This window comes from Thunnus thynnus, chromosome 8 (genome assembly GCF_963924715.1).
Source record: "Thunnus thynnus chromosome 8, fThuThy2.1, whole genome shotgun sequence".
Taxonomy (NCBI): domain Eukaryota; kingdom Metazoa; phylum Chordata; class Actinopteri; order Scombriformes; family Scombridae; genus Thunnus; species Thunnus thynnus.
The window spans coordinates 8229185-8256340 of NC_089524.1; the positions used below are offsets into that span (position 1 = coordinate 8229185).

The 27156-nt window shown below is 38.7% G+C and overlaps 1 protein-coding gene across 2 annotated transcripts in view; it reads right to left on the reverse strand.

Moving 5' to 3' along the window:
• Positions 1–1467: 1467 nt before the first annotated feature.
• fnbp1l (formin binding protein 1-like) overlaps positions 1468–27156 on the reverse strand; it is a 55773-nt gene continuing 30084 nt past the window's right edge. Inside the window, exons 2-16 of one of the 2 annotated variants that reach the window (XM_067596330.1) lie at positions 24994–25109; positions 23652–23702; positions 22329–22476; positions 20259–20321; positions 19028–19132; positions 17833–17961; positions 17006–17152; positions 16484–16711; positions 11105–11214; positions 10646–10778; positions 10340–10434; positions 9471–9646; positions 8454–8491; positions 7803–7923; positions 1468–4911 (exon numbers count right to left, since the gene is read on the reverse strand). In XM_067596330.1, the coding sequence (XP_067452431.1) occupies positions 4904–4911; positions 7803–7923; positions 8454–8491; positions 9471–9646; positions 10340–10434; positions 10646–10778; positions 11105–11214; positions 16484–16711; positions 17006–17152; positions 17833–17961; positions 19028–19132; positions 20259–20321; positions 22329–22476; positions 23652–23702; positions 24994–25109 (1668 nt within the window). In that variant the 3' untranslated portion in view covers positions 1468–4903. Of the gene's footprint in view, positions 4912–5804; positions 7924–8453; positions 8492–9470; positions 9647–10339; positions 10435–10645; positions 10779–11104; positions 11215–16483; positions 16712–17005; positions 17153–17832; positions 17962–19027; positions 19133–20258; positions 20322–22328; positions 22477–23651; positions 23703–24993; positions 25110–27156 lie in introns of those variants that run through there. The other variant, XM_067596329.1, reaches the window with a different exon arrangement.

The window sequence follows — 27156 nt, forward strand, 5'->3', positions numbered from 1 at the left end:
TGCCATCGGTTATTACAACATATACAACATGGTAAAAACACACAGATCTACATGGATTTGACATGTTAATAACCTGTAGAAACATCTTGTACCTGCTGCTGTGACGAGATGTTGACGCTGAGAGAGAGAGAAAAAAAAGGGTTTCGTCACGACCCCCTGGAGTTAAACAGCCGGACCAGTATCTGTACAAAGTCTCCACAGGATGATCAGGTTTTTTTTTTTATTATTATTATTAAAAAAAAGAAGAGGAATGTAGAGAAGAACATGTCTGGTTTTTGCTGAGTGGTAAACAGCACCATGCTCACAGTAGCTTGGCAGGTTTCAGTAAAGCACTGTTTTACAAGAATGTACTGCAAACTTTATCATATCTAGCATTTCAAAGCTCATCTGCTAATATGTGGTTTTGCGTTAATATTCAAAACTACAGCACAGTGGCTATTATAAGTATGCGGCTCACAGTTTTTACAGGCATATTAATTAGTAAGAAGCTTTACTCTTTAATGGGATGTTTGGTAAAATGCGCTCACTTCAAAAGCTGCTATTGACAATCATGATTAAAGGGGCAGTACACTCTAAACATGCCTATGAAATGAACTAAAGAGGCAAATTTAGGAAAAAAAAAAACATGAAATTTGAAATGCACCGTCTATTTAGGAGTTAAACAGTCTATGAGTTAGTAAAAATGCCCTGCAGACAGCTAAACAAAGTCATTTCCTAGACACAGAGGTGACTACTTCTATACATTACTGCCCTTTATCCTCATGTTACATCCATCAAAGGATTATATCACCTCCACAATCTGAATAAGTCCTGCCTGGCTTCGTCTTACGTGAGTGCACATTTTTAATTACAAGTCAGGTAATCGGTTTATTAATTTATGTAATTTATCGAGCAAAAACTGCCAAATATTCAGCAGTACCAGTTTCTAAAATGTGAGTATTTGCTGCTTTCTCTTTGTTTTATGTGATGTAAATTGAATATCTTTGAGTTTTTTGGACTGTTTGTTGAACAAACGTAGCGATTGGAAGACATCTTTTGGACTTTTGATAGGCGTTTTTCACTATTTTTGACTATTTAATAGACTAAAGAATTTATAAAACATTTATAATAATAATAATAATAATAATAATAATAATAATAATTAATCGCAGCCCTAATTACTTTAATATTTAATTAACAGTATGACAGCATGACAACTGAAACAAACAAAAAAAAAAACATGTAATACTTTATTGCACATATCTGATATCATGGTTTTCAGTTCAAATTAGGAAATCACATGTAGATGATCTGTAGTTTGTTCTTATTTGGAAGACCATAATATCAGATATGTATACAGATCAATAAAAAGCAGTGATAGATCTGTGCACAGGTTTACAAGGCATCGTCATACTGTAAAAGTAAAAGGCTGACAAACTGCAGAGACTGATAAGTTTGTTTCATTTGCACCATTTTGCATCCCAAATCAGCAGAGAGGGCGTCTTAAGGAGGCACGCCGCTAATTTAACAAATCAAAATTGCGCGATTAAGCACACGACTCAACCTGATGATATGTTGTATATGGTGGATATGTTGGCTTGGGCTTTCAAGACTCCAAATTTGTAACCAGATGACTCTGTTACAAACTGGAGGTGTGCAGTTTGAAAGATGCAGTTAGGCAATGATGGTCTAATAAAAGCTGCATTATGGGAAATGTAGGCTCCAGCATTTTTTTGGAGCTTGCACCATATTTAGGGACTAAAAGTGAAGAAATCTCTGCATTTGCTGCTTGATTTTGACCGTTCTTGTTTTAACCTGTTTCTCTCGCGACTTTATGGAAGTGCAATATATCAAATCATTGACACCCCCCTTTAACGTTCGACGCAAATCAGTCACAGATAGGAGAGGAAATGTGGAGTAGCGTGGCTGGGGAAAGTTCAAGTAACAACATCTACAGCATCATTCTGTACATTTCACAGCTTCATCGAAGAAACACAGATCACAACTAAGGCGTGAACACCTGCTGCTTAGATTAACTTGACAAGAGAGGGTTTGTTAGTGGCATTTTTGTCTTAAATAGCATCAAAAGGAAGTCGAACTTTACGTCAGGTGTGTAATTTTGTTAGTCTATTGAACGAATACAGTGACTAGTTTAAAAAAAAAACAAACACCAGAGACTTTAAAAGCTGATCGAGACGAATCAATGAATTCAAAGAATCTAGAAAATCATGCAAAAAAAGTTGCTCGTCAAGAGTTAGAAAAGGAGTATAAAAACCAGTAAGAGAAAATTACCAGAGCCTTTTTTTTTGTTTCTCGCTGCTACACAGTGGTCATTCATAAAGTCCACAACTCCCTCCGCAGACAACACAGACCTTAATCCATTCATTCATTCACTCACTCTTTCTTTTAATCAGATTCAAATGCTGTAGTACTTCAGGGCAAAGTGCATCGGTTCAATCCAAACCTTACTGTCTCTCATGAAGAGTATCAATCAAACAAACCTAAAAACAATCACCATGGAAACACATTCAGCATGACATTAAAGATGTTAATATATACAAATCATTCAATGGTAAAAACTAACGCCACGCATATAACACAGGCACGTGTGCACACTTTTACATGTTAGTGTGTATGGAAAGCCAAGGGGGTCAAAAACACGTCGCCTGCTTTCGATCTGTTTGGCCTTCCATAAAATGTGCATACACGTCATCGATACATGCGCGCGTGTGTCGTCACATTCACAAATACAATTGATTAAATGGAAAAAAAAAAAAAAACTTGTCATGGAGATGTAGTTGAGAGTCCTCCCCCAAGGAGGTGGGGCTGAGCCCAGGTGGCTGATGGGAGATGTAGTCAGGCGGAAGAGCAGACACATCCAGATATGTGTGTGTGTGGAATAATAATAATCCCTCCACAGTAAAACAACAATAAGTTTTAAGGCAGAGTCTGACTGCAAAGACATCGAAGCTCCTCTTTTTTTTCTTTTGTTTGGTGTTATTAAAAGTGTCCCAGTCCCGCTGGAGCTGAGCTGTGGTTTGGTGAGGAAACGCTGCCATCTGCTGGTCGACTGGTGGAATTGCAACCCGGGAGAAGAAGAAGAGGAGGACAGGTGGGAAAAGGAGAGGAAGAAAGAGAGGAGTAGAGAGGTCCTGTATTCATCTGATAGTCCTGCCTAATGAGTAGCTCTGATTTGACCCAGCTGCTGTTCGGGAGATCGTATAAATAAATAAATCATGCTGGAAACTCATTAGAACATCATGACGACATTGCATTCAACATACAACACAGTTCAGACAGCCAGAGTTGCACACACGCTCTTATAAAGTTGCAGATGAGACGCCTGATCGTGTTTGGGAGACATTAATGACACGTTAAGGACAAGCGACTGTAATGTGGGTGACACATGAAGGCAGGCATGAGGAGCAGAGTGGCTCAGGCAGGCAGGCAGGCAGGCAGGCAGGCAGACATCACCAATAGAGCACAGATGATGATGATGATAACAAGGATGAGTTAAAACAGTGCGGCACTGATATTGTTAGTGGTAGCAAATAAGAAAAACTGACCCTGAAAGATGATAAACCCTGATAATTCTGAGCTGCTGTTTCTCTCAGGAGCTGGATCAAAGGTTTAGAGGAAAAGATTAAATAGCTGATAGCATGATTCATGGGATATGGTAAAAGGGAAAAATGTGAATCTGTAAATTAAGAATGTTTAACTCACAAGAAAAGTAAAACAGATTAAAAATGCAAGCTGACATGCTAGTTTATTTTATTATTAACCTTGGAAACAGCAGTTTGACCAAAAAAAAAAAAAAAAAAGCTCATCACAAGGTCCACTTACTTGTTGTTTCCAAAGCCTTCAGCTACATCTCATGACCTTCCTCAGTGGATGAAGTTGCTCAGACATCCGGTCATTCAAGTAAGTGGAATTTGTGATGAGAATATTTTGTCAGAATGCTATTTTGTGGTTTGTGGAACCCATTTATTGCTAATAAAATAAACTTAAATTCCACTACAAAAGGGCTTAGATAAACTTTCCCAAAACACTCTGACCAGCACCTTACAGAGAAGAGACTGACTTTAATTCACACCACATCAGAGAGGAAAGCCTGCTGCTGCACTGCTCTCCGAGTTAAAACTTTCAAGTCGAGGATGGGGCCTAAAAAGCAAAATTCTTGAATTTTTTAAATCAGAGAGAGAGATCAGCAGGTCTGTTCCCCTTGATGTGATTAGATTTGCTCTTAAACAAAACTGTTAAAGACGTGTAGCCATCACAGAAGTCCCACCTTATAAGACTCTTACAGACCAGGAAGCGACAAATTGATGCATTTGCTAATTTCGATAAATACCTGGCAGTAGTTTTGTCTTCCCGCAGTGGCAGAAAGAAAAAAATGTGTTCTCTGCCACTTCTCCTCAAGTCTGTCAAACCTGTACTGCTTCAAACTAGATGCAGAGAAGATAAGTGTGTATTTCTAGTGAGACCTGCTGTTATCAGGTTTAGCTGAAGCTGCTATTGTTGTTGTTGCTTTCTGGTCTGAAAAAGCCTTTACAGACTCACTGCTCTGCTACTCTTTAGTTAAACTGTTAAAAAAGCACTGGGACTTCTCCAGTGGCTACCACATTAAGATATTAAATGATAAAAGTGCCTGTTTTTGGCTTTAAGGTCATCTACTCTTCAACCTACTGTATGATCCTCTCTCTTCTAGTAACCCAGAACACTCTTTCTTGATTATGGATTTGTGAGCATGCAGACATGCAAACCTGCCTCTCAGACCAATTCTATTCCTTTTCTCCCCTTTCTGTCTCTTTCTTTCTCTCTTCCTCTCTCTCTCTTTCTTTCTTGGTCACCCCCACCACCAATAATCAGCAATCAGCGTGAGCCCTCCACCAGCCAATCAAATCGCCCGGCCACCCTGCAGCCCTCAGGAACCTGCAGTCACATAGAGGAGAGAGCAAGTTACTACAACGCATACACACCAAGAAAGACACACACACACACACACACACACAAGTGATGGATGTTGAATAGGACGTCTGACAGAGTCAACACAGTTAATTTACCGTCTTTTTTTTGTACAAAATTATAAAAACTGAGAGAGTAGTTGTCAGGTTTTCCATCAGGGCAGATGTGGAAAGTGGAAGAAAACAATCCAAAACATTTGAGGTATTCTGCAGCTTCTGCCTGTTAATGCTGTTAGCAGTCAGAGCTGCCAGCGTGATTCTTCTCTTATTCAGATTTGTTTTTCTGAGAAAGAAACTAATAAACAAAAACAAAATATAGAGCCACGTCACATGCAAACCTTTCATGGCAATCCACCCAACAGTTATCAAGATCTTCCTCTCTGACCTAATGACAGATCGCTACACGTAAATATGCAACAACAGATCAATTGAGAAGCTTTTGAAGCATTTCTTATATCCACTAGAAGCTCTCTGTTCAGAGTAAATATAACTCAACATGCTGTGAATGAACTGAAGAGTCCAGTGTTTAGTTTTGACTATGCAGCAGCAGGTTCATGACCTTCTGCTAACTTTGTTTGTTTTGGTGCATTTGGCAGCTTCCACTTAACAACACATTATGATTACGTAAGAACTGATAACATGATGCCAGCAAATAAAATGGTTGCAACATTTGCCAGTTAGCTGCATACAGTGACCCAGATGGGTCATGGGAGTATTTGGCTGTTGTGATGTTTGTACTACAAGGTGTTGGCTGCAATAATATTCCTCCAAACATGAATACTGTGAGATGTTCAGGTGGCACAGCTGTTGTGCAACACCTGTGGTGCAGATTTATATCACCATGGATGCCAGTAAAAGCTGTAACGTAAGAGCTGTTTTTAATAAGCGAAGTCAACCAAGAACAGTCAGTATATGAGAGCAAAAAATATATAACATACATGATCTATCTGAGAGAATAAGGTGAATAATCCAACTTTTGCAAACTATTCTTTCAACTTCTCTGTATCATTTCAGAGTAAGTTTTCCTAAAATGGGTAAATAACTTAGACTTAAAGGCTGTTTTATTCCATGAAAAGATTAAAACCAACAATGAATTAATCCTACAAGTATTGTTGTTGATATGTCTTATTTCTCTGTGCCATAGAGCTCCATTGTTGTCCAACAAATGCACTATTTACTCCTGTTTAGAGCTGCAACTAACGATTATTTCCTTGATGAATCAATTAACTGTATAAAATGTTAGAAAACTGTGTAAAGATGGTATTTACAATTTCTCAGAGGCCACAGTGAGATCTTCAGTTTGCTTGTTTTGTTTGACTAACAGTCTAAAGCATGAAGAAATTCAATTTACTGTCATATATGACAAGAAAAATGGTGAATCTTCATACTTGGCATTTTTGCTTGAAAAAAGGAAACAATTAAAAGATTATTAATAGTTGCAGATTCATTTTCTGTTGATGAACTGAAGGATTAATTGACTAATGGTTGCAGCTCTACTCCTGTTTGAGTAATATTTGTTAAAAACTAGTGTCCAGCTGTTTTAGGAAATGATTTAAGCTTATTTAACATGAAACTATAGATTTATTTATAAACTCTGTTGACTTTATGAGTGATTTTACAGTTGTTATAATGTCTTCTGTGGCTTTAATACGTTACAATCTGGAGATGAGGAGTTTGAAAGATGCGGGTGTTTACCAAAGATGTGAGTGCTGTTGGGTTGCATGATGGGAAATGTATGATCCAGCATTTTTGGAGCTTGACCCACACCAGGGACTTAAAGTTTTAAGATCTCACCTCTGCTGCTTTAATTTCTTTTTTTAATATTTCTCTCATAAGCCCCTCTGTCTGACTGTTTTAGGAAATTACTGAGCCCTTTTAAAAAATAACAATATATACCGTATTTTAGATGTATGTCCTCAGTAGGAACCAATGGGCTTGGAGCTGACAGAGTAGGGAAATGGACTAACACATTGTTGGTTTTGATCTTTTGGTCTGACAGCAAACCAACAGGATGAAACAATACTTGAACAACTTTAAAAACTCCTGTAACAACGTCAAATGTGAAAACGATTTTGTTTCTGCATTGAGGGATTTTTATACCAATCCTTTTTAACAGAATAAGAGACAAAACTCTGGTGTGATGGCACAGATAACACAAAGAAACAAAGATGTGCATGTACAAACGTACACACACACACACACACACACACGACGCGTGCACAGCAATCACACAGAAATAAAAACAAATGAAATCAAAAGACGTCTTACACTTCAAATTATGTCGACACATAAATCCAGTGATCTTTAAAATCAAGGAGTTTAAACATCTCCCGTTTAAAAAAAAAAAAAAGAAGAAACATCACAAATAATTAAAGGAATGGATAAAAACAAAAATAAATTGTTTCTAATATATTATATAAACACTTTGTTCGATAAGAAGTGGTGTAGTCTTGACATGGGGCTCAAAACAGCATCTTTCACACACACACACACACACACAGAGAAATGCTTCATATACAATATACAAATCACTCAAACACCATCAAATAGGCTCATCCTATTTGTTTTTGTGCTCATTCACTCACCTCTGACACATCAGTCCCACAGATATGAGAGGATGAATGATTACAGGGTTAGAGGAATAGACAGACAGCAGGACAAAGAGAGAGAGAGAGAGAGAGAGAGATGGGATGAGAACCAGAAGAGGGAAACAGATGAATGTCCATGCGGGTGTACGGATGCTGTCTTTTTCCTTTGCGGTGTTATCTCGAGGAGCAGAAAGCAGGGTAATGGAGAGACGGACAGAGGGATGGTTGAGAGGACAGAGGACAGTGTAGCTTCAGATGTAAGTGACAGCACCTTTGCTGTTTTTCTCCATGGTGATTTCTACGTAGGAGGTGGGGACGTAGCCCTCCTCCCCGCTCTGCTTCCTCGCCCTCGTCCAGCCGTCGCCTTTATCCTCCTCGATGATGTACAACACCTGAAGGCAACAGGGAAGAATTGTTTTAATGATTAATTCGTGGATGATACGTTATTAGAATTACCAATTATGTGATGAAAACACAGACACCAAAATATGTTCTCAACAAGGTGGATTCTCATCCTTGAGGAGGGAAATTAAGATATTTTTTTTGTGACTTAAGAGCAGCTTTTTGGGCTGGTGTGAAAGTTTTAAAACAAACTAAACAACCGGATCGAGATCACCTGAAAAGATGTATCTCAATCCAATTTCTAAACAGACTTTGGTGATTTTAGCATGAACCCAGAAGCTAAACTACAATTAAAAGCATCTGCTGATCGTAAACTGATTAGAAAATGATCCTTATAGACAAAATCCAGTATATATTTATACAATAATCATCATCTGGTAACCATGGTAACACTGCAAATATCTGAAGTCAGAAATGTTCAAAACCTGCACACAGAAGCTTTAAATATTAAAATGTGTCTTTTCCAACAAATACACAAAATGATACATACAATAAAATGAAGATAAAAATGATAAGTCACCTCGTCTTCTGCCATCACCAGCGTCCCCTCGTTCTGACCTGAGAGACAAACAAAAACATAGATTTAACACACAGAAAGCTTTTTGTCATAAAGACTGCAGATATTTGGTTAATGGTGAGTAAACTGCATTTGTTTAGTATTTTACACAAAGCTCTTTACAACGAGCCTCTCATTTAACCACACACACACACACACACGCTCACACACTGATAGCAGCCATGCAAAGCACTAGTCTGACCATCGGGAGTAATTTGGGATTCAGTGTCTTGCTAAAGGACACTTTGACATGTAGGCAGGAGGAGCCGGGGATCGCACTGCCAACCCTGCCATAGAAACAGATGACCAGTTCTGCCTCTTGTAGATTGTTTATTTTCTGTTTGTGCACATAATTATAATATCATATTTACAACATATTGGATTAGCTCTGATGGATCATGGCTTTACACACGCTAATCCAAGATGCTGGTCAGAAATTAGACTTGCGGTTGATGTAACACTCCTCTTGGAAGACATACTGAAGGTCCACATGTCAACAGCAACTCGCATTTATTTCATTTTTAAACTTATAACTCGGCTACCTGGGAATAGATCATGTTACCACTGAGATATCTGACTGACTGTTTTTTAGCTTGTTAGCTAACAAACCCTGGTGTCTGTGCAGGTAACCATTACTTCCTTCTTGTCAAACACATCTAATGTTTTACAGTTGTTACCATTTGGTGGCTTGTAGCTTTAGAAAGTTAGCAACATGCTAACATTATCATTGGTTTTTCTGCCAAGTTAGCCACCTGGCTAATTAGCATTGAAAACCAAAAACCAATAGTTTATTTGGTTCAATATGGCTCTATTTCCGTTGAGAAGGCATGGCAGTGATTTCCTACTTTTAAGCTCTTTCAATAGCTTGGTTGTATTTGCATCTTAAATTATATCTTTTTCCTAGATTACCTGTCATTAACATGGCCTTTAGTCTGCTAGAAGATTTATGACAGGACAAACATTTTGCGCTGCAGTCCTTACCGTCGAAGGAGTACAGAGCTTTGCAGTGTCCGATGACAGGCAGCGGGTCGTCGTCGTCGAATTCGTCGTCAAACTCGTGGGGGTCGGGGTTCGGGTGCCCGGGCTGTGGAGGACTGGTGCGGTGATGAGGTGTGTGATGTTCCTGACTGGTGTCGTCTGTATAACTGCCCTCAGGACTGATGGGAAGAGGCAGCAGGAGTGAGTTGTGTGTTTAAAAGGACTAAAATATGGCACCGCTTCTTGTTTCTCCAGAATTTCCTAATGATGCACTAATAACTTTCCTGGAGATAACTATGTATTCTGGTACTGGTTGCGGGGAAAACAGGAATTCTCTTTAAAGAAAAGCTCCATTCAAAGCCAAGTAATTATTCATTCATTACTCAGTTATTATTGGAAACTTTATTTTCATATATTTTGAATGCACATTTGCATGTTCAGCTGACCTGCTGAGCACTGATGAAAAAACCTTCTGGGTTACACCAGCGACTAACTCAAATCTATCAACTGGAAGCATACCAACTGAATACTATCAGTTCTCCTATTATTAGTAATAAATTATACAGTCCTGTCTTAGAAACATCCAAGGAAATGATTCGGAGATTATGAACACATAAAAGTTAAGTTTGTATTGGACAAAAAACCCTCTAAAGCCAGTGAATGTGATTTTGAAAGGACTGGACTAATAACATGCTTAATAAATAGGTCTTTTATTTTGTAGAGACGCTCATGGATCACATCTTGGTAAAGACTGGTTATTCTGTGATAAGATTACTGTGGTCCCTTTACTAGTTAATACCTAATATTTGAATATTTGCAATGAACAGCTTTCTACTTGTTAGTGCATGGTGTATGTGTGTGAAGGTGTTTACCTCTCTCTGCCTTGAGGAGTGTGATGGTGGTTGTCAGCACTGTGTCTTCTGTCTCCTCTGGAGCTCTGCTTTCCCTCCACCTCAGATAACCAAGTCTGTGAATAGATAGGAGACTTCTGTTAATATTACAATAAATACATTTGGATTGACAGCATCAGACTGAATATCATTTTGGGCAGTTGACCAAGAGGTGGTGCTATTGGCAACAGAACGGGCCAGAAGCTGTATATTTCATTGAGTTGATTCACTGAGTTCATCCCTCACCTATATCTCTAACTTCAATCCACATTTTCTCCCTTTCTTTACCTCGTTTTTGTGAATTTCGGAGCGTAGCTTCTCCATGTTACATATGGTCTCTGATATTTTGGGCTGCAGGCTGCTGGGGTCTCCCATCTGAGGATTCTTCTCGTACACGTCCTTCATCTTGTTCAGGGCGTCTCTGAAAGACAAAAACATGCACACATGGAGGTGATGGGACAGACTAATAATAATAAGCAGTTTATACATCATTAAAATGAGGGTGAACATAAACATCCACACTATACTATAAGTTATCTACGGTGCTTTTCCATGATTCTTTTGTTCCTAGTAGCCTTGCACATCATTACCCTGCAGCTGCATCACAGTGTCAGACTGCTCACACTCTGCAGAGACTAGAGCCTGATTGTTAAGGCCACAGCTAAACAGCAGATATCATGCGTCATGTAGTTTAATTTTCTTGATTTTCCTGGATATGTGCTGACTGGAAAGGACTGGTCATTGTACCTCTGATCCATCTCTTTCTGGAGTTCCTTGCTGAGTTCATCGATCCTCTGCTGCAGCCTCTTCCTCCTCTGCTCGGGGGGCAAGTGGCTGAAATCTTCCAGAGATGGGGCCTGGTGGAAAGAAACAGCATTGGTGGTTCAATGCTCCTTCATAGCTTAAACAAACGCTGGGTCACACAATTCAACTCGGTGTAAAGTTAGTGATATGAGTGAAGAAACTGAGGAAAATATAACAGGTGGAATAAAGATTATGGTGTATGTTTGTCTGAGGTTTGGACAGAGCTGTTATGACAGTAACTAACACTTGTTTCCAGTGTTTTTATTAAAGTCTGGAAGCTGTAGTTTGGTTTGGAGTTTGTGCCTCCATCAGTTAACACGCTTATCATCAAATGACATTTCAAAATAAGCAAACTAAATTGGAGTTTAACTGCTGCGCTTACGTGAGGGAAGAGTGAGTCATACACCAGGCAGATAATTCCTCTGCTGTTAATGGTTCTTCCTCAATCACAAAAAAAAAAACAACCCTCAAACAAACCTGAAAATGTCTGCTGACTGATGTGCCAAACATTCCGATAAATGTAAGAAAAAAATTACAAATCAATAACAGGTGCTGATCCTGAATATTTGGATACAGATACTTGTTCTGCAGTTTGGTACTCCAAGTGTTCAGACACTTTGTTTTTTCCTCCCTGTTGCTACATAAAAACAATTATTTGACTTCTAGAGTGGCCCAATTTCCCTTTTAGGACCATTAAAGTGTCAATAAGGACCTGGAAACGGAGTGCAATGCTACATTTTTTACATTTTTGGAAAAACTGCTGCTTTAAAAGTGGGGAATATTCTAACTTGAAAAGGACCAATATCTAACTATCACTACTTAGTTTATATACTGTGTATTGGACACTATGGGGAATCCTACATTGTGAAGGATACATGCACAGTCTCCTATACAGCTGAGTCTACGTATCACTACTCTACACACATACTTACCATCTTGACTGACCACTGAGAAATTCCAGTAAAAAGAAACAAACAACACGGGATGCTGGTTAGTTGTCAGTCAGACAAAAACAATCAAAGCTGTCAGTCCACCAACAAGCCAGTTGGTCAGCACCAAAACCAGTCAGACAAATATTCATTCCCAATTTAGACAAAATCAAAAATAAATCATCACACACCAGAAGACTAGTATTTATTCAACAATAGTTCATGTTCTTGTTGTTTAATGAACATGAACTACTGAATATTTATACTGGCATCCTGGTGTGAGATGGTTCACCACTAGTAACCCAGTAAAGGAATGTTTTGTTTGCATCATACACGAGCACGAGGACGTGTTTATAATACAAACTCCTGCTGCAGGTTTCATGCTATTCTGCTTATTAAGTTGGTGGTAGTGTAGTAATCCGCTGGTAAAGGCAGTAAAGAGGACGACTGCGAAATAGCAAACATAGATGTAAATAATGCAGGATTTAAAAGCAATGAATCAGTTAATTATTTTGTTTTTAAAGACTCAAAAAATAGTGAAAAATGCCTGTTACAATTTCCCACAGCCTGAGGAGACGTTGCTTGTTACTTTTTTACCATCAGTCTAAAACCAAATGATATTCAGTTTACTTTCAAATCTGACAAATAAGCAGGAAATCCTCACATTTTAGAAGCTGAATCCAGACAATTTTGGGCATTTTTGCATGAAAAATGACCTAAAACAATAAGTTATCAAAAATAGTGTTGACTGACCTCTACATTAACTGATGGTGAGAAAAAATGACTTGTTTGTTTACAAGAAATCTCCACAAGGCACTTTTAACTTGCTACACAATTTATCAAATTCACTGACTTCCTTTGTGTAGATTACATCTCTCTAAATTCTGATAATATTCCAAAACCAGTGAGAGTCACTTGTCAAGAGTCAACCAGCAGGTTCTTCCACCTGTTCCTCTGAGGACAACTTGACAAGATTAAACCAGACTGAATAGCAGACAATCACACATGTTCCTGACAGAACTGACGGGAGCAAAAGTCAATCAAAGCTTCAGCTTTGGCGCTGAGGCTGCGTGTTATTTATAAGTTTGTGTTAAACTGTCTGAAAGCAGAACGTTCTGCATACAGACACTGTTAGAGTCACTCCAACACACACAAACTCACACCACTGCAAACTCAGAGGAGACCATCATAAGAGAAACACACATGATGTTGGCAACACATTTCCAGTCCCCACTCAACACTGCAACCAGTAAAACCCACAAAATCCCACACACACACACACACACACAAGTAATCAATCACCAAGGGTCCTCCGTCTTGTGATTGAAGAAGTCTGTCTCATAAATAGAAGAGAAAGAATCACATAAAAACAAAAGAAAGAGAAACAAACCATGTGTGAGTGTGAGAAACAATACGACAGGGTGTTTGCAAGTTTCATGGAGTCAAATTTAAATTTTGAAATCGTCAATGAAATCAGCTGCAGACCAAACGATTGATTGATTTTAACTGAACTCGAGGTCTTTACACTTTTCCATGACCTGCAGACACCCCCGAGGAAACTTAAAACCAGAAATCACCAAAAGAAAAGAGACAACCTTTCTCAATCAAACTCAAAAAAAAACTACAACTCTACTTCCTGGCTCACCCCTCTCCTCAGGCCCCTCAAGTTCTGGGGGATTCTGGGTACTGTAGTCTTTATCTCAGACAGATAGTGGCTCACTAGGTCAGTGCTAAACCGGGGTGGAGGGAATAGGAGGGAGGTGGACCTGGGGCGGGAGGAGGAGGAGGAGGAAGGTGGTGGAGGAGGAGGAGAGGAGGAAGGGGACTGGTTGGGAGCAGGAAGAGGGGGGGAAAAAGCAAAGAGGTCAGGATGACACATTCTTTGGATTTGTATTATGCAAAGTGTTTCTTGTTTTGATGGTTTTATTTTAGCTCTAGGGAGAGAGAACCGGTCACATTCACATATTACTGGGAAAAATGAAACTCCCTTTGTGATCAAAACAAAGAGTCATGCTTATGACTCTTTCATGACTTTCAGTAACTCGATCTGAGAACTTTGATGATCTAAAAAGAGACTTATTCAAGCTTAATGGTGATCCCAAAGCCCCAGGACACACTGTCACCACATAGACTACTTGAGGTTTGTCCTCATAAGCTAAGTTTAACTGTTGAACTGTTGTTTGTTCTCTTGGGTGGATTAATTTGTATTTGATTTAACCAAAAGATGGTGCAACAATGTGTAAAGCAAACATAGATAACAATACAGGTGACACATATAATGGCTTGATTACTGAATGATGTAATTGTCCTATAGGATGCCCTGCCCATTATTCCTGTTTGGCCCCTGACGAAGGTGTGAACTGAAATGATGGCCTTTCATTCACCGTAATGCTGTTTAAATAAAGAAGCAATAAAATTATAAATGGAACAACTGCAAAATAGGGAATGAAGTTTTCTGAACGTCACGAATACCTCGACATGACTCTTTGTGTAAGAAGAATCGAATCAGTTTGGTTCAATAAAGTTTGAAAAGTCTCAAAGAGTCTTATCAGTAAATTATGTCATGCAGTTCACGTGTATGAGTCAGCTGTCTCAGTCCAACAGAGGCTCTCAACTCAGGCGCACGTGCTCTAGGGGGCCTAAAAATGCCTGAAAAGAAGCCTGTAAAAGGTTTTCGGTGTATGCGCTCAGTGTGAAACTTTCACAGGAATGAATGAGGCGCCATCTTGAAATGCAGTCCCCCAGTTCATGGTGTTTGCTCCACAAACCAGCACAAAAAAACAAAAACAAAACTACAAATATTTTCTGTTATAATCCTGTAAATGTGTAAAGACTTCCACAGAGAAATGTATTTTCTCAATCAGCTTCTTGGTATGAGTGCTGGGATCTAACGTGAACAGTGTTTTCTGCCAGAGTTGGAACAGTTTTTGGTTATTCCCCATCAGAGATTTCTGTATTTTTTTTTGTTCTCTGTGCTTTTCTAACTGGTTTTGAAGTGAGCAGACGGAAAAAAAGTGATGTCATGTACTTCTATGTGGCAATCAGGATTAAGCAACATTTGAAACACAATCTGACGGGCGTTTATGGATTGTTTGGTCATCGACGATCAGATCTGATGACACTGGGATCAAACAGTCTTGATGAAGCAGATTAACTACGTTTTTGAGTGTTCAAATCTTAATTAATATCTTCAGATGTTTTTTTATGTTACAGAGAAATACTTCAGATTTGAGTTTTTCAGCAGCATTAAAAATCCAACTTGTGTGGGACACGCCTATGAAACCTAAAGGTGCCATGTGTTTAACAATTAAAGTAATCCATATATACAAACACACACCCTATCCATCACACAGGTTCCTGATACTGTGAGTCAGCTGGTGACGCCGACATAAACCAACAGCAGATGGTTAATAATTAACCGACATGGTCTTTATGGAGAGGGGCAAGGTCTGAGGAGTGTGTCGGAGATTTCAGACAAACGCCGGAAAGGTGACGAAAACCTACGACTGAAGACAAGCTGAGAGTTCAACTCAGGCGCAGAGAAACTAATAAAACCCATAGAAATTACATTTAATAGTGTCTGCAAACTTGTTTCACTTGCGGGAGAGAACAAAAAAAAAAAATAAAAAGCAGGAAGCGAGGATGAGAGAATAAAATGAGTTCAGGATATGACTGTATAAAGCTGTATGATGTTCAGCTGTAGGGCGGGAACGTGTTACTCAACAGAATAAATCTCTATCTACAGTATAAGAGGGTGTGAACACTGGTGCTTTTGAAATTACATAACTGAATAGAGACATGCTTGTGTCAGTTCTTCTTTAAGTAAAATATAATAACAGGTATATTTTTGTGTGTCATCTATCTCTGTATTGCATTATATAGAGACCTCCTATGGATTTTCATTCAGTTATAAGGCATTTTAAATAAAGAACATATGATGTACACAGATACATAACATCTGCACTCATATAGAAATAAATGACTGATAAATTATAAGCATCCTATGAATATTTATCTGTTCAGCAGAGGTTGGCTTTTATAAGCATGACCGTAATAAAACATCATAATGAGTGAACTTAAATTTACTATTTGTCCAATTCAGTCTCATATCCTCTTTTTAAAAAAAATAGGTTTCTAAAAACATAAAGACTCACTGGTACCAGTAATTATTATGCTTGATTAAAGGAATTCCTTGGAATAATATGATTCACACTGCTGACCGTGACATTTGCGTTGTTGGATGATGATGATGATGATGATGATGATGATGTGTTAGTGTTATGTGCTGATGAGAGTTTGTGCCTCTTCACTGGTTCTTCTGCTTCATCACACAAACAGAAAAGCAGAGCACTCGATTCAAATCTACAACGAGCATTAAAAACACGTCTTGTACCTTCGGTTTCTTCCCAAACAGCCAGAGCTTGTTCTTGGTTTTGCTCATCTGGTGTTTGGGGTCGGATCGCGACCCCGGGGGTCCGTCTCTGTCTCTTTCGCCTTTGGGCGTACTGCTGATGGTCCCGTCTGAACCTGTTCTGCTCAGATTCTGACTGAAGTCCTCGAAGGGGAAGTCGCCTGGAGGTTCAAAGCCAGATTTAAATGACTCCACGACGATGGATGAATCCTGGGAGAGGAAGGGTAAAAATAGAAGATACCAAACAAGTAAATACAAGTGAGCCTTATCTTCTTTTTCTACATCCGCTCATTACAGTAAAATGGTTTCTCTCTCCTTCCTGTCTTCCTTCATATGCTCCCTCTTCAATCTAGTACATTTAGTACTTGTTTTTCTGTTTCTGTTGGTTTTTACCTGATGTTTATTTCATAATCTTTTACTTCTCCAGAGATGTTTTATTGTTAAGCACTATGTAATCTTGTGAAGTGAAGCTATACAAATAAATTTATGATCATAATTACATACCCTTCGCTCATCGACAGCTTTAGCAGCTGAAACCATTCCTTCTAAGCATTTGGAGACGATGGGAATGACTCTCCGCTCCGCCTCGGCGAAGCTCCGGTACGTCTCTCCGAGCTTCACCGTCCGACGTTCGTCCATGTCCTGCAGATTCTGAGACACGCAGGCAAACGAATGTAAACTAGTAAAAAGACACTTCTACGAGAGGCTTGGCAGATGAACATGTCAGAGGTAGCTGGTCCTTTCCCCTGGGCAGCACTGAAACCCAGTCAATATATTAGTAATGGTTTACATGAGACAAGCTGCTCAGTTAAACATTTAATGGTGCACTTAACTTTTTCTAAACATGATACTGGTTTTTGTGAGGAATGCCAAAAATACACACCCACCAGTTCTTTAGTGATAAACTAATTCCAAAGATTAAAAGAGGGGAAACACTTAAAAGTTTTAGATATCAGAGAATAAATGCATCAAAGGCTGGAAGACAAAGTTTTAGTTTTTTTTTTAAGCCTTCACAGTAGAAATCTGAAGCCTATTAAATATGTAGCGCTGCTGTAAATTATTCATGCTGTGTGAGAAGAAGAATGGTCTCACTCGCTTTATTCAACATTTATTCAAGGTTGTTCACCAAATCAAATTTAAATTTATAAGAAAAGATCCAGCTCAGGTGTCCCTTGTGACAGAGATAATGTATCTCAAAAGACTTCTTGGTTAAATAAAGGTGAGATTTAATAGAATAAATACTTTTTTTTAATGTTTGACTGTAATTCAACCTCCAAAAAGGACAAAAAAACACCCACACAAGCACAGATATGAAACTCTGGTTGGTTTACCTTGAAGATGTGTGGTATGGCGTTGTTGAAATGTTTCCACTGCTCAGCGTTGAAGTTCTGTAGCTGGGCGGCATACTCGTTCTTACTCTCATCCGCCATGTGAGTCCGCAGGTAGAACTGGGCTTTGGCCTGAACGGTTACATCCACACAAACAGTAAATCCACACTGACTGACAGGATATCTGATCAACCACATGTATGAACTGTATGACGTAACCAAACGACAAAATCTGAGGGCACAAATGAATTACTACAGAGCTGCAACGACTAGTCGATCGATCGAAAGAAAATTAATCTGCAACTATTCTGATAATCGACTAGTCATTTCTGTTATTTTTCAAGCAAAAATTCCAAAAAATCTTTGGCTCCAGCTCGTCAACTGAGACGATTTGCTGTTTTTCTTTGTCCTACATGACAGTAAACTGAATATCTTAAGATTTTGGACCGTTAGCTGGACAAAAGAGGCAAACTAGACGCATCAACATGGGCTCTGAGAAATTGTGAATGCCATTTTTCCACTATTTTTAAGATTTCATTGACTAAACAATTGATCGAGAAAATAATTGGCAGAGTAATCGATAATGAAAATTATCATTAGTTGCAGCCCTAATTGATCAAACTAATGTTGAAGAATTTTGTTGTGTTGAAAACTCCATAAAAACAACATATTAACAATAAAAGCAAAGTTAAAACATCCTTTATCATCATCAAGGTGAATATTTCTAACACAGCTCCTGTTATTTCCATAGTTTTGCTTCATTCAGTTACTTGTTCATTTAGAAACTGCTCATTCGGATGGTTCCTCATCCAGAAAGGAGGCTTACTGGACTATGATTTTACCTCTACTGAAAACAGTTTATTTTCTTTCAAGCTTTCACTTAATCCAGCAAGTATAATTATACAGTATACTGTAATTGTGGGGGGAAAAATTGAGCTACAGTATAATTTCATAGGCATTAATTATACACTACTAACGTTAACTAAAAAGGTACTATTTAACTTAAAAGGTAACAATTTCATGTGGAAAGATGAACAAAATAAAGGAATAAAAACATTTAATTGTGTCTTTATTGACTCGCATGTTGGAAAAAACATATTTTTATATATAACATCCAAGTATTTTCACTGATAATACAATAAGGAGAAGCTGAAGACAATTTATCACAGCGGTTGTGTTGCACGTCGGAGCCTCCTACCTTCTCCACCTCTGATTTGGTGGCGTTGATGTCATTATCTAACTTGTCGTAGGTAATCTGGGATTTCTCTGCTTCCTTGCACTCTCTCTCAAACTTCCTTTTGCTCTGAAGACCAAAACAAAGAAAAAAAAAGAAAGAGGTCATAATGTTAAATACATGAAGAAACAGACAATATACTGTGTGTAAGGTTTTTATTGTGACACACGGTTTCTTTTGTTGTCATTTTCAAAGAGTTCGGAGAAAAACAAAACCGCAAGAAAAACTGTGAATGAGAGGTAAAAGAGCCAAAGAAGAAGAAGAAGAAGGAGAGAGGGAGATGAATCAGACAAAGATAGTTTACTTCCTGCCAGCCCATCTGGGTTACATTAGTAGTGAAGGAAACACAGTGAATAGCTGAGACATTACAGTCCAGTCACTAGGTAGTCACTATTAAAGTCATGCAGACCACACAGTGAAGCACTATGCATGAAAAATGCCGGAGTGAAAAAAAAAAAAAAACATGTGGCCAATCACGAATTATTTATAAATTTAACAAGCAGCAATTAGCATTTTAGGTCTTATGGAATTGTTTGTGTGTTTAATTATTCATCTTGTAATGAGCTGATTGTTGTAAAATAACGGAGCGAACGCAATTAAAATGACCTCAGAAGTGAACAAATGGAATCTCTCTCTGGAGCCGTTCGGGAGCCAAAAAGGAGGTTGTCAAGGGCCAAATGTGGCACATGGGCCTTTGCTTTTGGGAGGGGCCTGATCTGCACTAAGGCCTGTGTGTGTGAGTCTTGGTCTTTGGTCCTCAGTGACTGGGAAGTTTGCCAGGAAGAAGAAGAAAAGGACACTGCTGTGTTTTCACACTCAGGAACAAAAATCCTATTTCCTATTAATTTGGACAGGATGGTACATAAGAGCATATAACACTAATTTCTGATGTGAAATAGAGCTATAAAAGTACCAGGAATGCCATATTTATGTGCTCAATAACTAAAGAGATTTGTGGAATTTTTGGGAAAAAATTGATCCCCGTTTGTCCTTCAGTTACCTTTGTTGGCACTGCTTCCTTTATATTCCCGTTTGTTGCTTTTACATTTTGTCTTGATCTCTTTTATGCTCATGTAAAGCACTTTGAATTATTATTATTGTTAAAATGTGCTTTACAAATAAACTTGCCTCGCCTAAAACACTTAATTTTTTCCTCTCCACCCCTCCTCCTCTTCATCCCTCCCTCCTCACTTACGTTGTCCATCTGCTTCCAGCAATGATCCAAATACTGCTGGGCCTTCCTGCCCTCCTGTAGATGCTGCTCATTTACACACATACACAAACACACACACACACACACACAAACGAGAGACATTTACACAGAAACACGGGAAAACACGTAGAAAATATATGAGAACACATTCATATGCACGTACATAAAATAATAAGACTGAAACAACTTGTGTCACAGTTACATACAACAACTGGGAAGAAAAGGGCTGAAACCACAGATTTAACAATGTCCAGTGACTGAAATTACACTGAAAACCAGTTACTTATTATTAAAAATACTAGTTATCTATTATATTTATGGTTAGAATAGCATGTGGTTAAGAGACAAAACATTTTATATCATATGTTTAATTTTAAACATACTGTTTTCAATCACATCACATGTTTTTTATCAGCAGATGGAGTTTGCTTCGTTTTCATGGAGACGGATCTGTTGACATGGACTGATGAAGGGAAAAGCTAGTGAGCAGACCTTGAATTGGGGTTGCTTTGTCCAACTCATTTTTCCAAGGTCAAAAATAAAATTTGACGCTTACATTTTAAGCCAACGCTGACGACAATGCCTGAAAGCGCTGAGGATGAAATCATTACAGCTACTGAAATCACATGTGTGTGTGTGTGTGTGTTCCCCCTATAACTGTACGAGCCTGGCGGGACACCGGGCCGACGAGAACCCCCGCCAGGCCAAAAAATGTTTTTTTTTAATGCCAAAAATAACGGCAAATATCCAATCATTCAGAAATCAATAGTGTTTGGGAGCCTCTGTGCAGCGCTGTTACAAAACACGAGTCAACCTCTGTGTCGTTGCCTGGGAAACACTTGATAGCATAGATGCTTTTATGAAATAGTGGTTGAGCATGAGAGTGAGCAGCAGAAAAGTGATGGTGGATGCAGTAAGTTGTCAATCTGGCAGTAAATGTACAGTATGTCAGTTAATAAATGCTGCAGCTTGTCTGTTGTTTCCCCAACTGCTGGAAAAGTGAAGGGTGTTAGCTCCAAAGTTAGCAACAACGGGTTAGCCTAACCTAACGACACTAAACAGAGAAGCAGAGAACGGAGAAATGTGCGGCTGCTGAGTCTCTCCTGAGTTTTGCTTGGCGCATCCCCCCCCCACAGGCCACCACCATCCCAAAGTACTCAACCTAGGGGGGAAACACTGCATGTCAACAGATTCATCTCCATGACAACTGAGCTAACCCCATCTGCTGATGAAGACCATGTGATACAGTTGAAATGTTAAAATGTCAAGAATGCTTAAAAAAAGTTTTGAAAACATTTGTTGTTAGGGTTCAAACAGTACCTCCCACCACAACATGACATATGAGACATGCAAGGATTAAACCAGTTTGAAATGATACTATAAGATTGTACTGGGAGGCAAAGATGGGCGACAAAAACTTAACCTGAGTGACAGAAACAACACTGTCATGTGGAAGGTAATAAAACAGAATACATTATTGTATTGATGATGCTCAATTATACAAAAATTTAATGGAATTTCTGTTCTGTTTGTAGAGTTTCAGCACCATAATACAAACAAAAAATCATTGCCATAATAATATTAATACATCCATAGGACAAACATAAATAAACAAGCCTGTACACTGTGCCTCCTCACATTATGCATCACTGAGTTAGATTTAATATTTCATCTGATAAATTGCTTTAAAGTCCAAAACAGGAAGAGGGCGCTGTTCTTCCAAAGCATGTGGATGTCAAATTTTAAGCATTTACAGCACCAGCAGATGGTGGAAGGAGTAAAAAGGCAGATGGTTAACATCACGTTCAACATATTTATCCTCTTGAGCGAAGCCAAACAGAAAACAAATGCATATGAGGCGACACAGAGAAAAGGGAAAACAGGAACATCCTCTATGTGACAGGAAGTTTTTTTTTTTTGATAAATGTGGTCTTAATTTTCAGTAGATGGCGGTCAGGTTACGAGGACGCGCTTCAAACATTACCTAAAATAAACCTTATGCGTCGCTGTCATTCTGTAATATGCGGAGAACGAGCTCGTTAGTGCACTCACATGTTTCCTCTCAGTTTTGAGGTCTTGGCTGTACCTCATCAGCTCTCCATAAACCTTATGAGCCATCTCCTCCGCCACCACCTCCCTCTGACCGGCGTAGTCGTTGAGCTCGTTGAGTATGGAGTAGAATGACAGACATGATGTGAACCTGCACGACAGACGCACATGCTTAGATTAACGCTGCGCTGAGCACGCTTTCACTCTCTCTGGCCTGTTGCCACACACATCTGGATTCATGCAGAGTCGATTAAGAGAGAAACAAGAGCTTAAATAACACATTAATATTTAAAGTATAATATTAGAATAAATTATGTATAGTATAAAATGTTGTATTTGCATAATTCTAGCTTTTGCAGTGACTGCATTAATTGGAAATCTTCAAATTTAACCTGTTTCTGTTGCTAAAATGACTCCTTTTGTACTTAAATGTTTCCCTGGCAGTAGGGTTGAGGCAAAAATAGATTCATATAATAATCACAATTCTTTTCTTCTACAACTCTGAATCAATTAATAAATTGCAAAAAACATATGTTTTTCATTATAGCTTCTCTTGCTATGTATATAGAACAGAAAACACTAACTATAACATGTAACTTTTTCCAATAAAAAGGTAATTAAAGCTAATTAAACTGCCAGATAAAACCATGAGTGACTAGTTTGGTGCAGAGTGTGCTGGAGGACAGAGTGTGAAAACCTTTTTCTATTGGTTGAAATGAGAACTAAATCAAGAAGCCTACCTATAAGTGTATCACTGTATCACTGTTAGTCCTGTTGTTTTACCATTTACAAAAAACAGCAGTCAGAAACAAAGTGATCTTGGCAGTTTCTTTATGTGTGGACACCTTATGTTTTAACCAAAAGGGGTGAAAGAGTTAATGTCAACAGTCCCACAGCACGTCTTTACTTGAAGGTAATGACAGGAAAGTGGATCTTATTCATTTTCCTCTTTATATCATGTTTATATTGCTTTCCTCTCCTGTTTATATGTATTCTTTACAATTTGCTGTAGTTTATGAGTGTATGAAATGTGCTTTATAAATTAAGTATTTCTCAAGCTGCCTAAAACACTTGCTCAGTGCGCTGATATCACATGACCAATTAGACCAACAGTTTGGTCAGTTTGCAAACAGAAAGAATGTGAGGAACCACATCAAACTGTCTGGATCCTACAAATGAACAGTCGAATGTTATTTTCAGCACCAGAAGGGGAAAAAACACAGTGTCTAGAGAGGACTTTTCCGCTCTTACAGTCAGCAGAGTTCTGTGAAGGAAATTAAAACAGAAGAATGAGGCGAAATGCAACAAACTGGAGAGCCTCCTCACCTTGGTTCCTCATCTTTAGAGCGTTTTGGACAGTATTTCTTTACCAAGTTCCTGATAGAAAAGAGAGAGAGACAAGCAGACAATGAGGTTACAGATACTGTCTGATATTTTAAGCGTAGCAGACAGACGGGTAAACAGATGAGCAAGTCTCTCTCACACACACACACATAGAAAAACCCACACAGAAAAAAAGAGAGAGGATCTCAGTACATTATTAAAGATTAATCAAAGATTTAAACATCAAAGTATCTGCCTGTCCATTCCCTCAGGCTCTAACAATACCGACTCCAGCAAAGCAGTGAGTTAAAGGGGACCTATTATGCTTTTTCCTTATTTTCAGTCATATATATATATAATGTTAGATGTTCATATTAAACATGCCTGCATTATTTCTAACTGATCCGCTGAACAAAGAGCTCTGAACATCTCCAAATCTTGCTGTGTAGAACTGTTTTCAATCGAATAATAGCGCCGCTAATGAAGCTACGCTAATTCAGTGATGAACACGTTTCTTTCCCTATAAATTCTTCACTTTACACGACTGATTTCGGAAAGCTGGCCGATCAGAACGGCAGCCAGTGGGCTCTTTGGGAGAGGGGCCTTAAAGAGACAGGACTTAAAACTGCCTGTTTGAGACAGAGGCTGAACTGAGGGGCTGCTGCATAAAGGGCCAGTATAAGATAAATAAGTATAAGTTTTTTGAACTGTGAATCATGCAAAGCTACTCTAGTCTGGTAGGACTAGATGAGCATGATAGGTCCCCTTTAATGATTTGACTAGAGAGCAGAGGAATGTATGTATATGAGTGGAAGAGTGTGTGTGTGTGTGTGTGTGTGTGTGTGTTTGCACTCTGAGATCTTCAATAAAAAAAGAAGAACCCTTTCTCCCTGATTTATTGTCTGAACTACATACACTGTAAAAACGTGCACACACACACGCACAGATGTATCTTTGATCATTCTTCAGACCTGCAGCAGCAATGTGTGTGTGTGTGTGTGTGTGTGTGTGTGTGTGTGTTACATATTCTGGAGGGATTTCCGCTCTTTGAAATCACAGCCCAGCAACCACTGGGATTCTACTGTTTTTTAATAAGGATTACTGGGTTCCTGCTTGTTGAGTTGCCTCTACAAACACTGCAGCTTTGTTTAAAAAAAAAAAACAGTTAATAACCTTGGTTTTAATTCAATATTTTAACATTTTGCAGGTGTGTTGCTTCTGTTTAGTGCTGATGATGAATTTGGGCATGCTGCAGATGAAGACGGGTGGACTAAATCATGTCCAAACATATCAGCAGATATTATATTAAATATAAATATTATATTGTTTGTGTATGTGTATCTACCGTAGCTGCTTGGCGTAGTTTTGCTCTACTTCAAGCCTTTCCTTGACAAACTTTGCGTAGCGCTCAAGAAAGTCGATCCCCCACTGGGTGTGTTTGTCCAGATTATCAAACTGGTCCTAAAGACAGAAAGAAGGGAAGAAAAGATAAGTGGGAAGAAAGGGAAAAAAATGTATTGGCAAAACTTAAAAAACATTTTGCACATTAAAAACAACATTCGAAGATGAATAACAAGTCGATTTTCATCTTTCCGACAAGTGGGATCAAAATTGAGGGTTAGATGACTCAGCGGTCTGTCTGCCTGAATATAAGTCTGTTCTTATTCACGCAAATAAAATACACATGTCCTCCTGCCGGTGACTCAGCGGTAAGAGTGTTTCCTGTCTGCTGTGTATACATACACACACACACACACATATGTCTCATACATCATACCAGATTTAAACCCACATATATATAGCTGATACTATAATCCACAACAAATGAAAATAAATCCGGCTGCAGATTCAGATTCCCGTTCATGTGTTAGACGGAAAATGAGCTTCCCCAATAAAGTTCATGATCCCAACAAATCACATCTAAATGCCTAAAAGATAAAGAAAAGCCATGGAGAAAAAAAAGTGAAAATAAATGAGTTTCTGTCTCTTTGCTCACTGTTTTCCTTCCCTCCTCTCTCTCTTTCTCATCCTTCCTTCATGACTTCATGATTATTGGCAGTTTGAGAAACGGCAGAAAACACCGGCTGAAGGATTACAAACCAGTCTGAGTTTTTATTTCTACTGATACTATCGTTCTATTCTGACGAAAGCATCATGACACGCTGTAACACATGATCCTTTTACGATTTAGTGACTCGGTTTGTCAGCGAGACATCTCTACTCTGTGTCAGATTGTGTGTGTGTAAGATAGACTGGCAACAATGGCTCTGCTCAACTGGAAAAACACAATCATTTACAGCCCCCTGAACACACAAACACACACACACACACACGGATTACAGCAGGTGATTTGTTGTCAGATGTCTATTTGTACTGATAACAACAATCTCCGCCCTCTTCACAACAATGTTGGGTGTGTGTGTTTCAGTTCTGGAAGTTTTAAGTATTAAATTAACAGTCAGACCTAGATGTAGTTTAGTGTTAGATGTCAAAATGATGGGATTTTTCCTTCATTCATAGGAGTAGGTGTGGGATGGGGTAGGTGTCTGTGTTTGATTGACAGCAGCTTGCAGGCTGTGTCTGGTTCCCTGCTTGCTGTGGAGCAGGATGCTATCAGGCTCCGTGTGACTGCTTCATGCAAATATGGTTTAAAATGAAGCGATTTGCATAAATATTACATTATATAAAACATAAACAATGCTTTTTGCTCACAGGGATTACACCTACATACATTTACCTCATTATTTGAAACTTTGGCCACGTTTAATATGAACATCCGACATTTTAACATCATATATATGACTTAAAATAAGGAAAAGCATAAATAAGTCCCCTTTAAATCAACGCCTTCACTGTTTTGACAACTAAACAATCACGAGACAATCTCTAAAACTGGAGATAAGCCAGTAACCTATTGTGTTTCTACAGTGGACACTGATACGCATTACTGTAAGTGTGCTGCCATAGCTACCGCTCTGTAGGCCTGTCTACCTTTTCTTTTCTGTGTGTGTGTCAACTAAAACCAAGGCCCGGACCGGAGCAAATACGGGTCACCGAGGGAAATACAAGACGGCTGACCTGCTTGTTTGTTCAGCTCTCATTTTCTTCAAACACAAAGACGGCATGGAGGCTCGAACTTTAGTCACCTTCTTGTGTATAGAGAAAAACAACATCTTAACGAGGGGTGAACAAATTCTGGCAGAATAAGATTTTTTTTTAGCAGAGCCCAATCCTTGATCCTTAAACTGCAGGCCGGTTCAGCAGGCCTGTTGGCAAGCGTTTACCCTGCTGAAGTGTCCTCAAGCAAGACGCTGAGTCCCTGCTGACTAAAAGGTCATCTATCAATAGAAATACAAAAGCAGAATTAGATTTTTGTTCCTGTTGCACGGATGTTTAATGTCACTGTTGTAAAATATTTGTTTATTATAAACTTCTATGTATCCCACGGTCATAAATATAGAAGTTTGGTGCGAAATTCCCCCTGAAAATTCCTGTGAAATTGAAATTG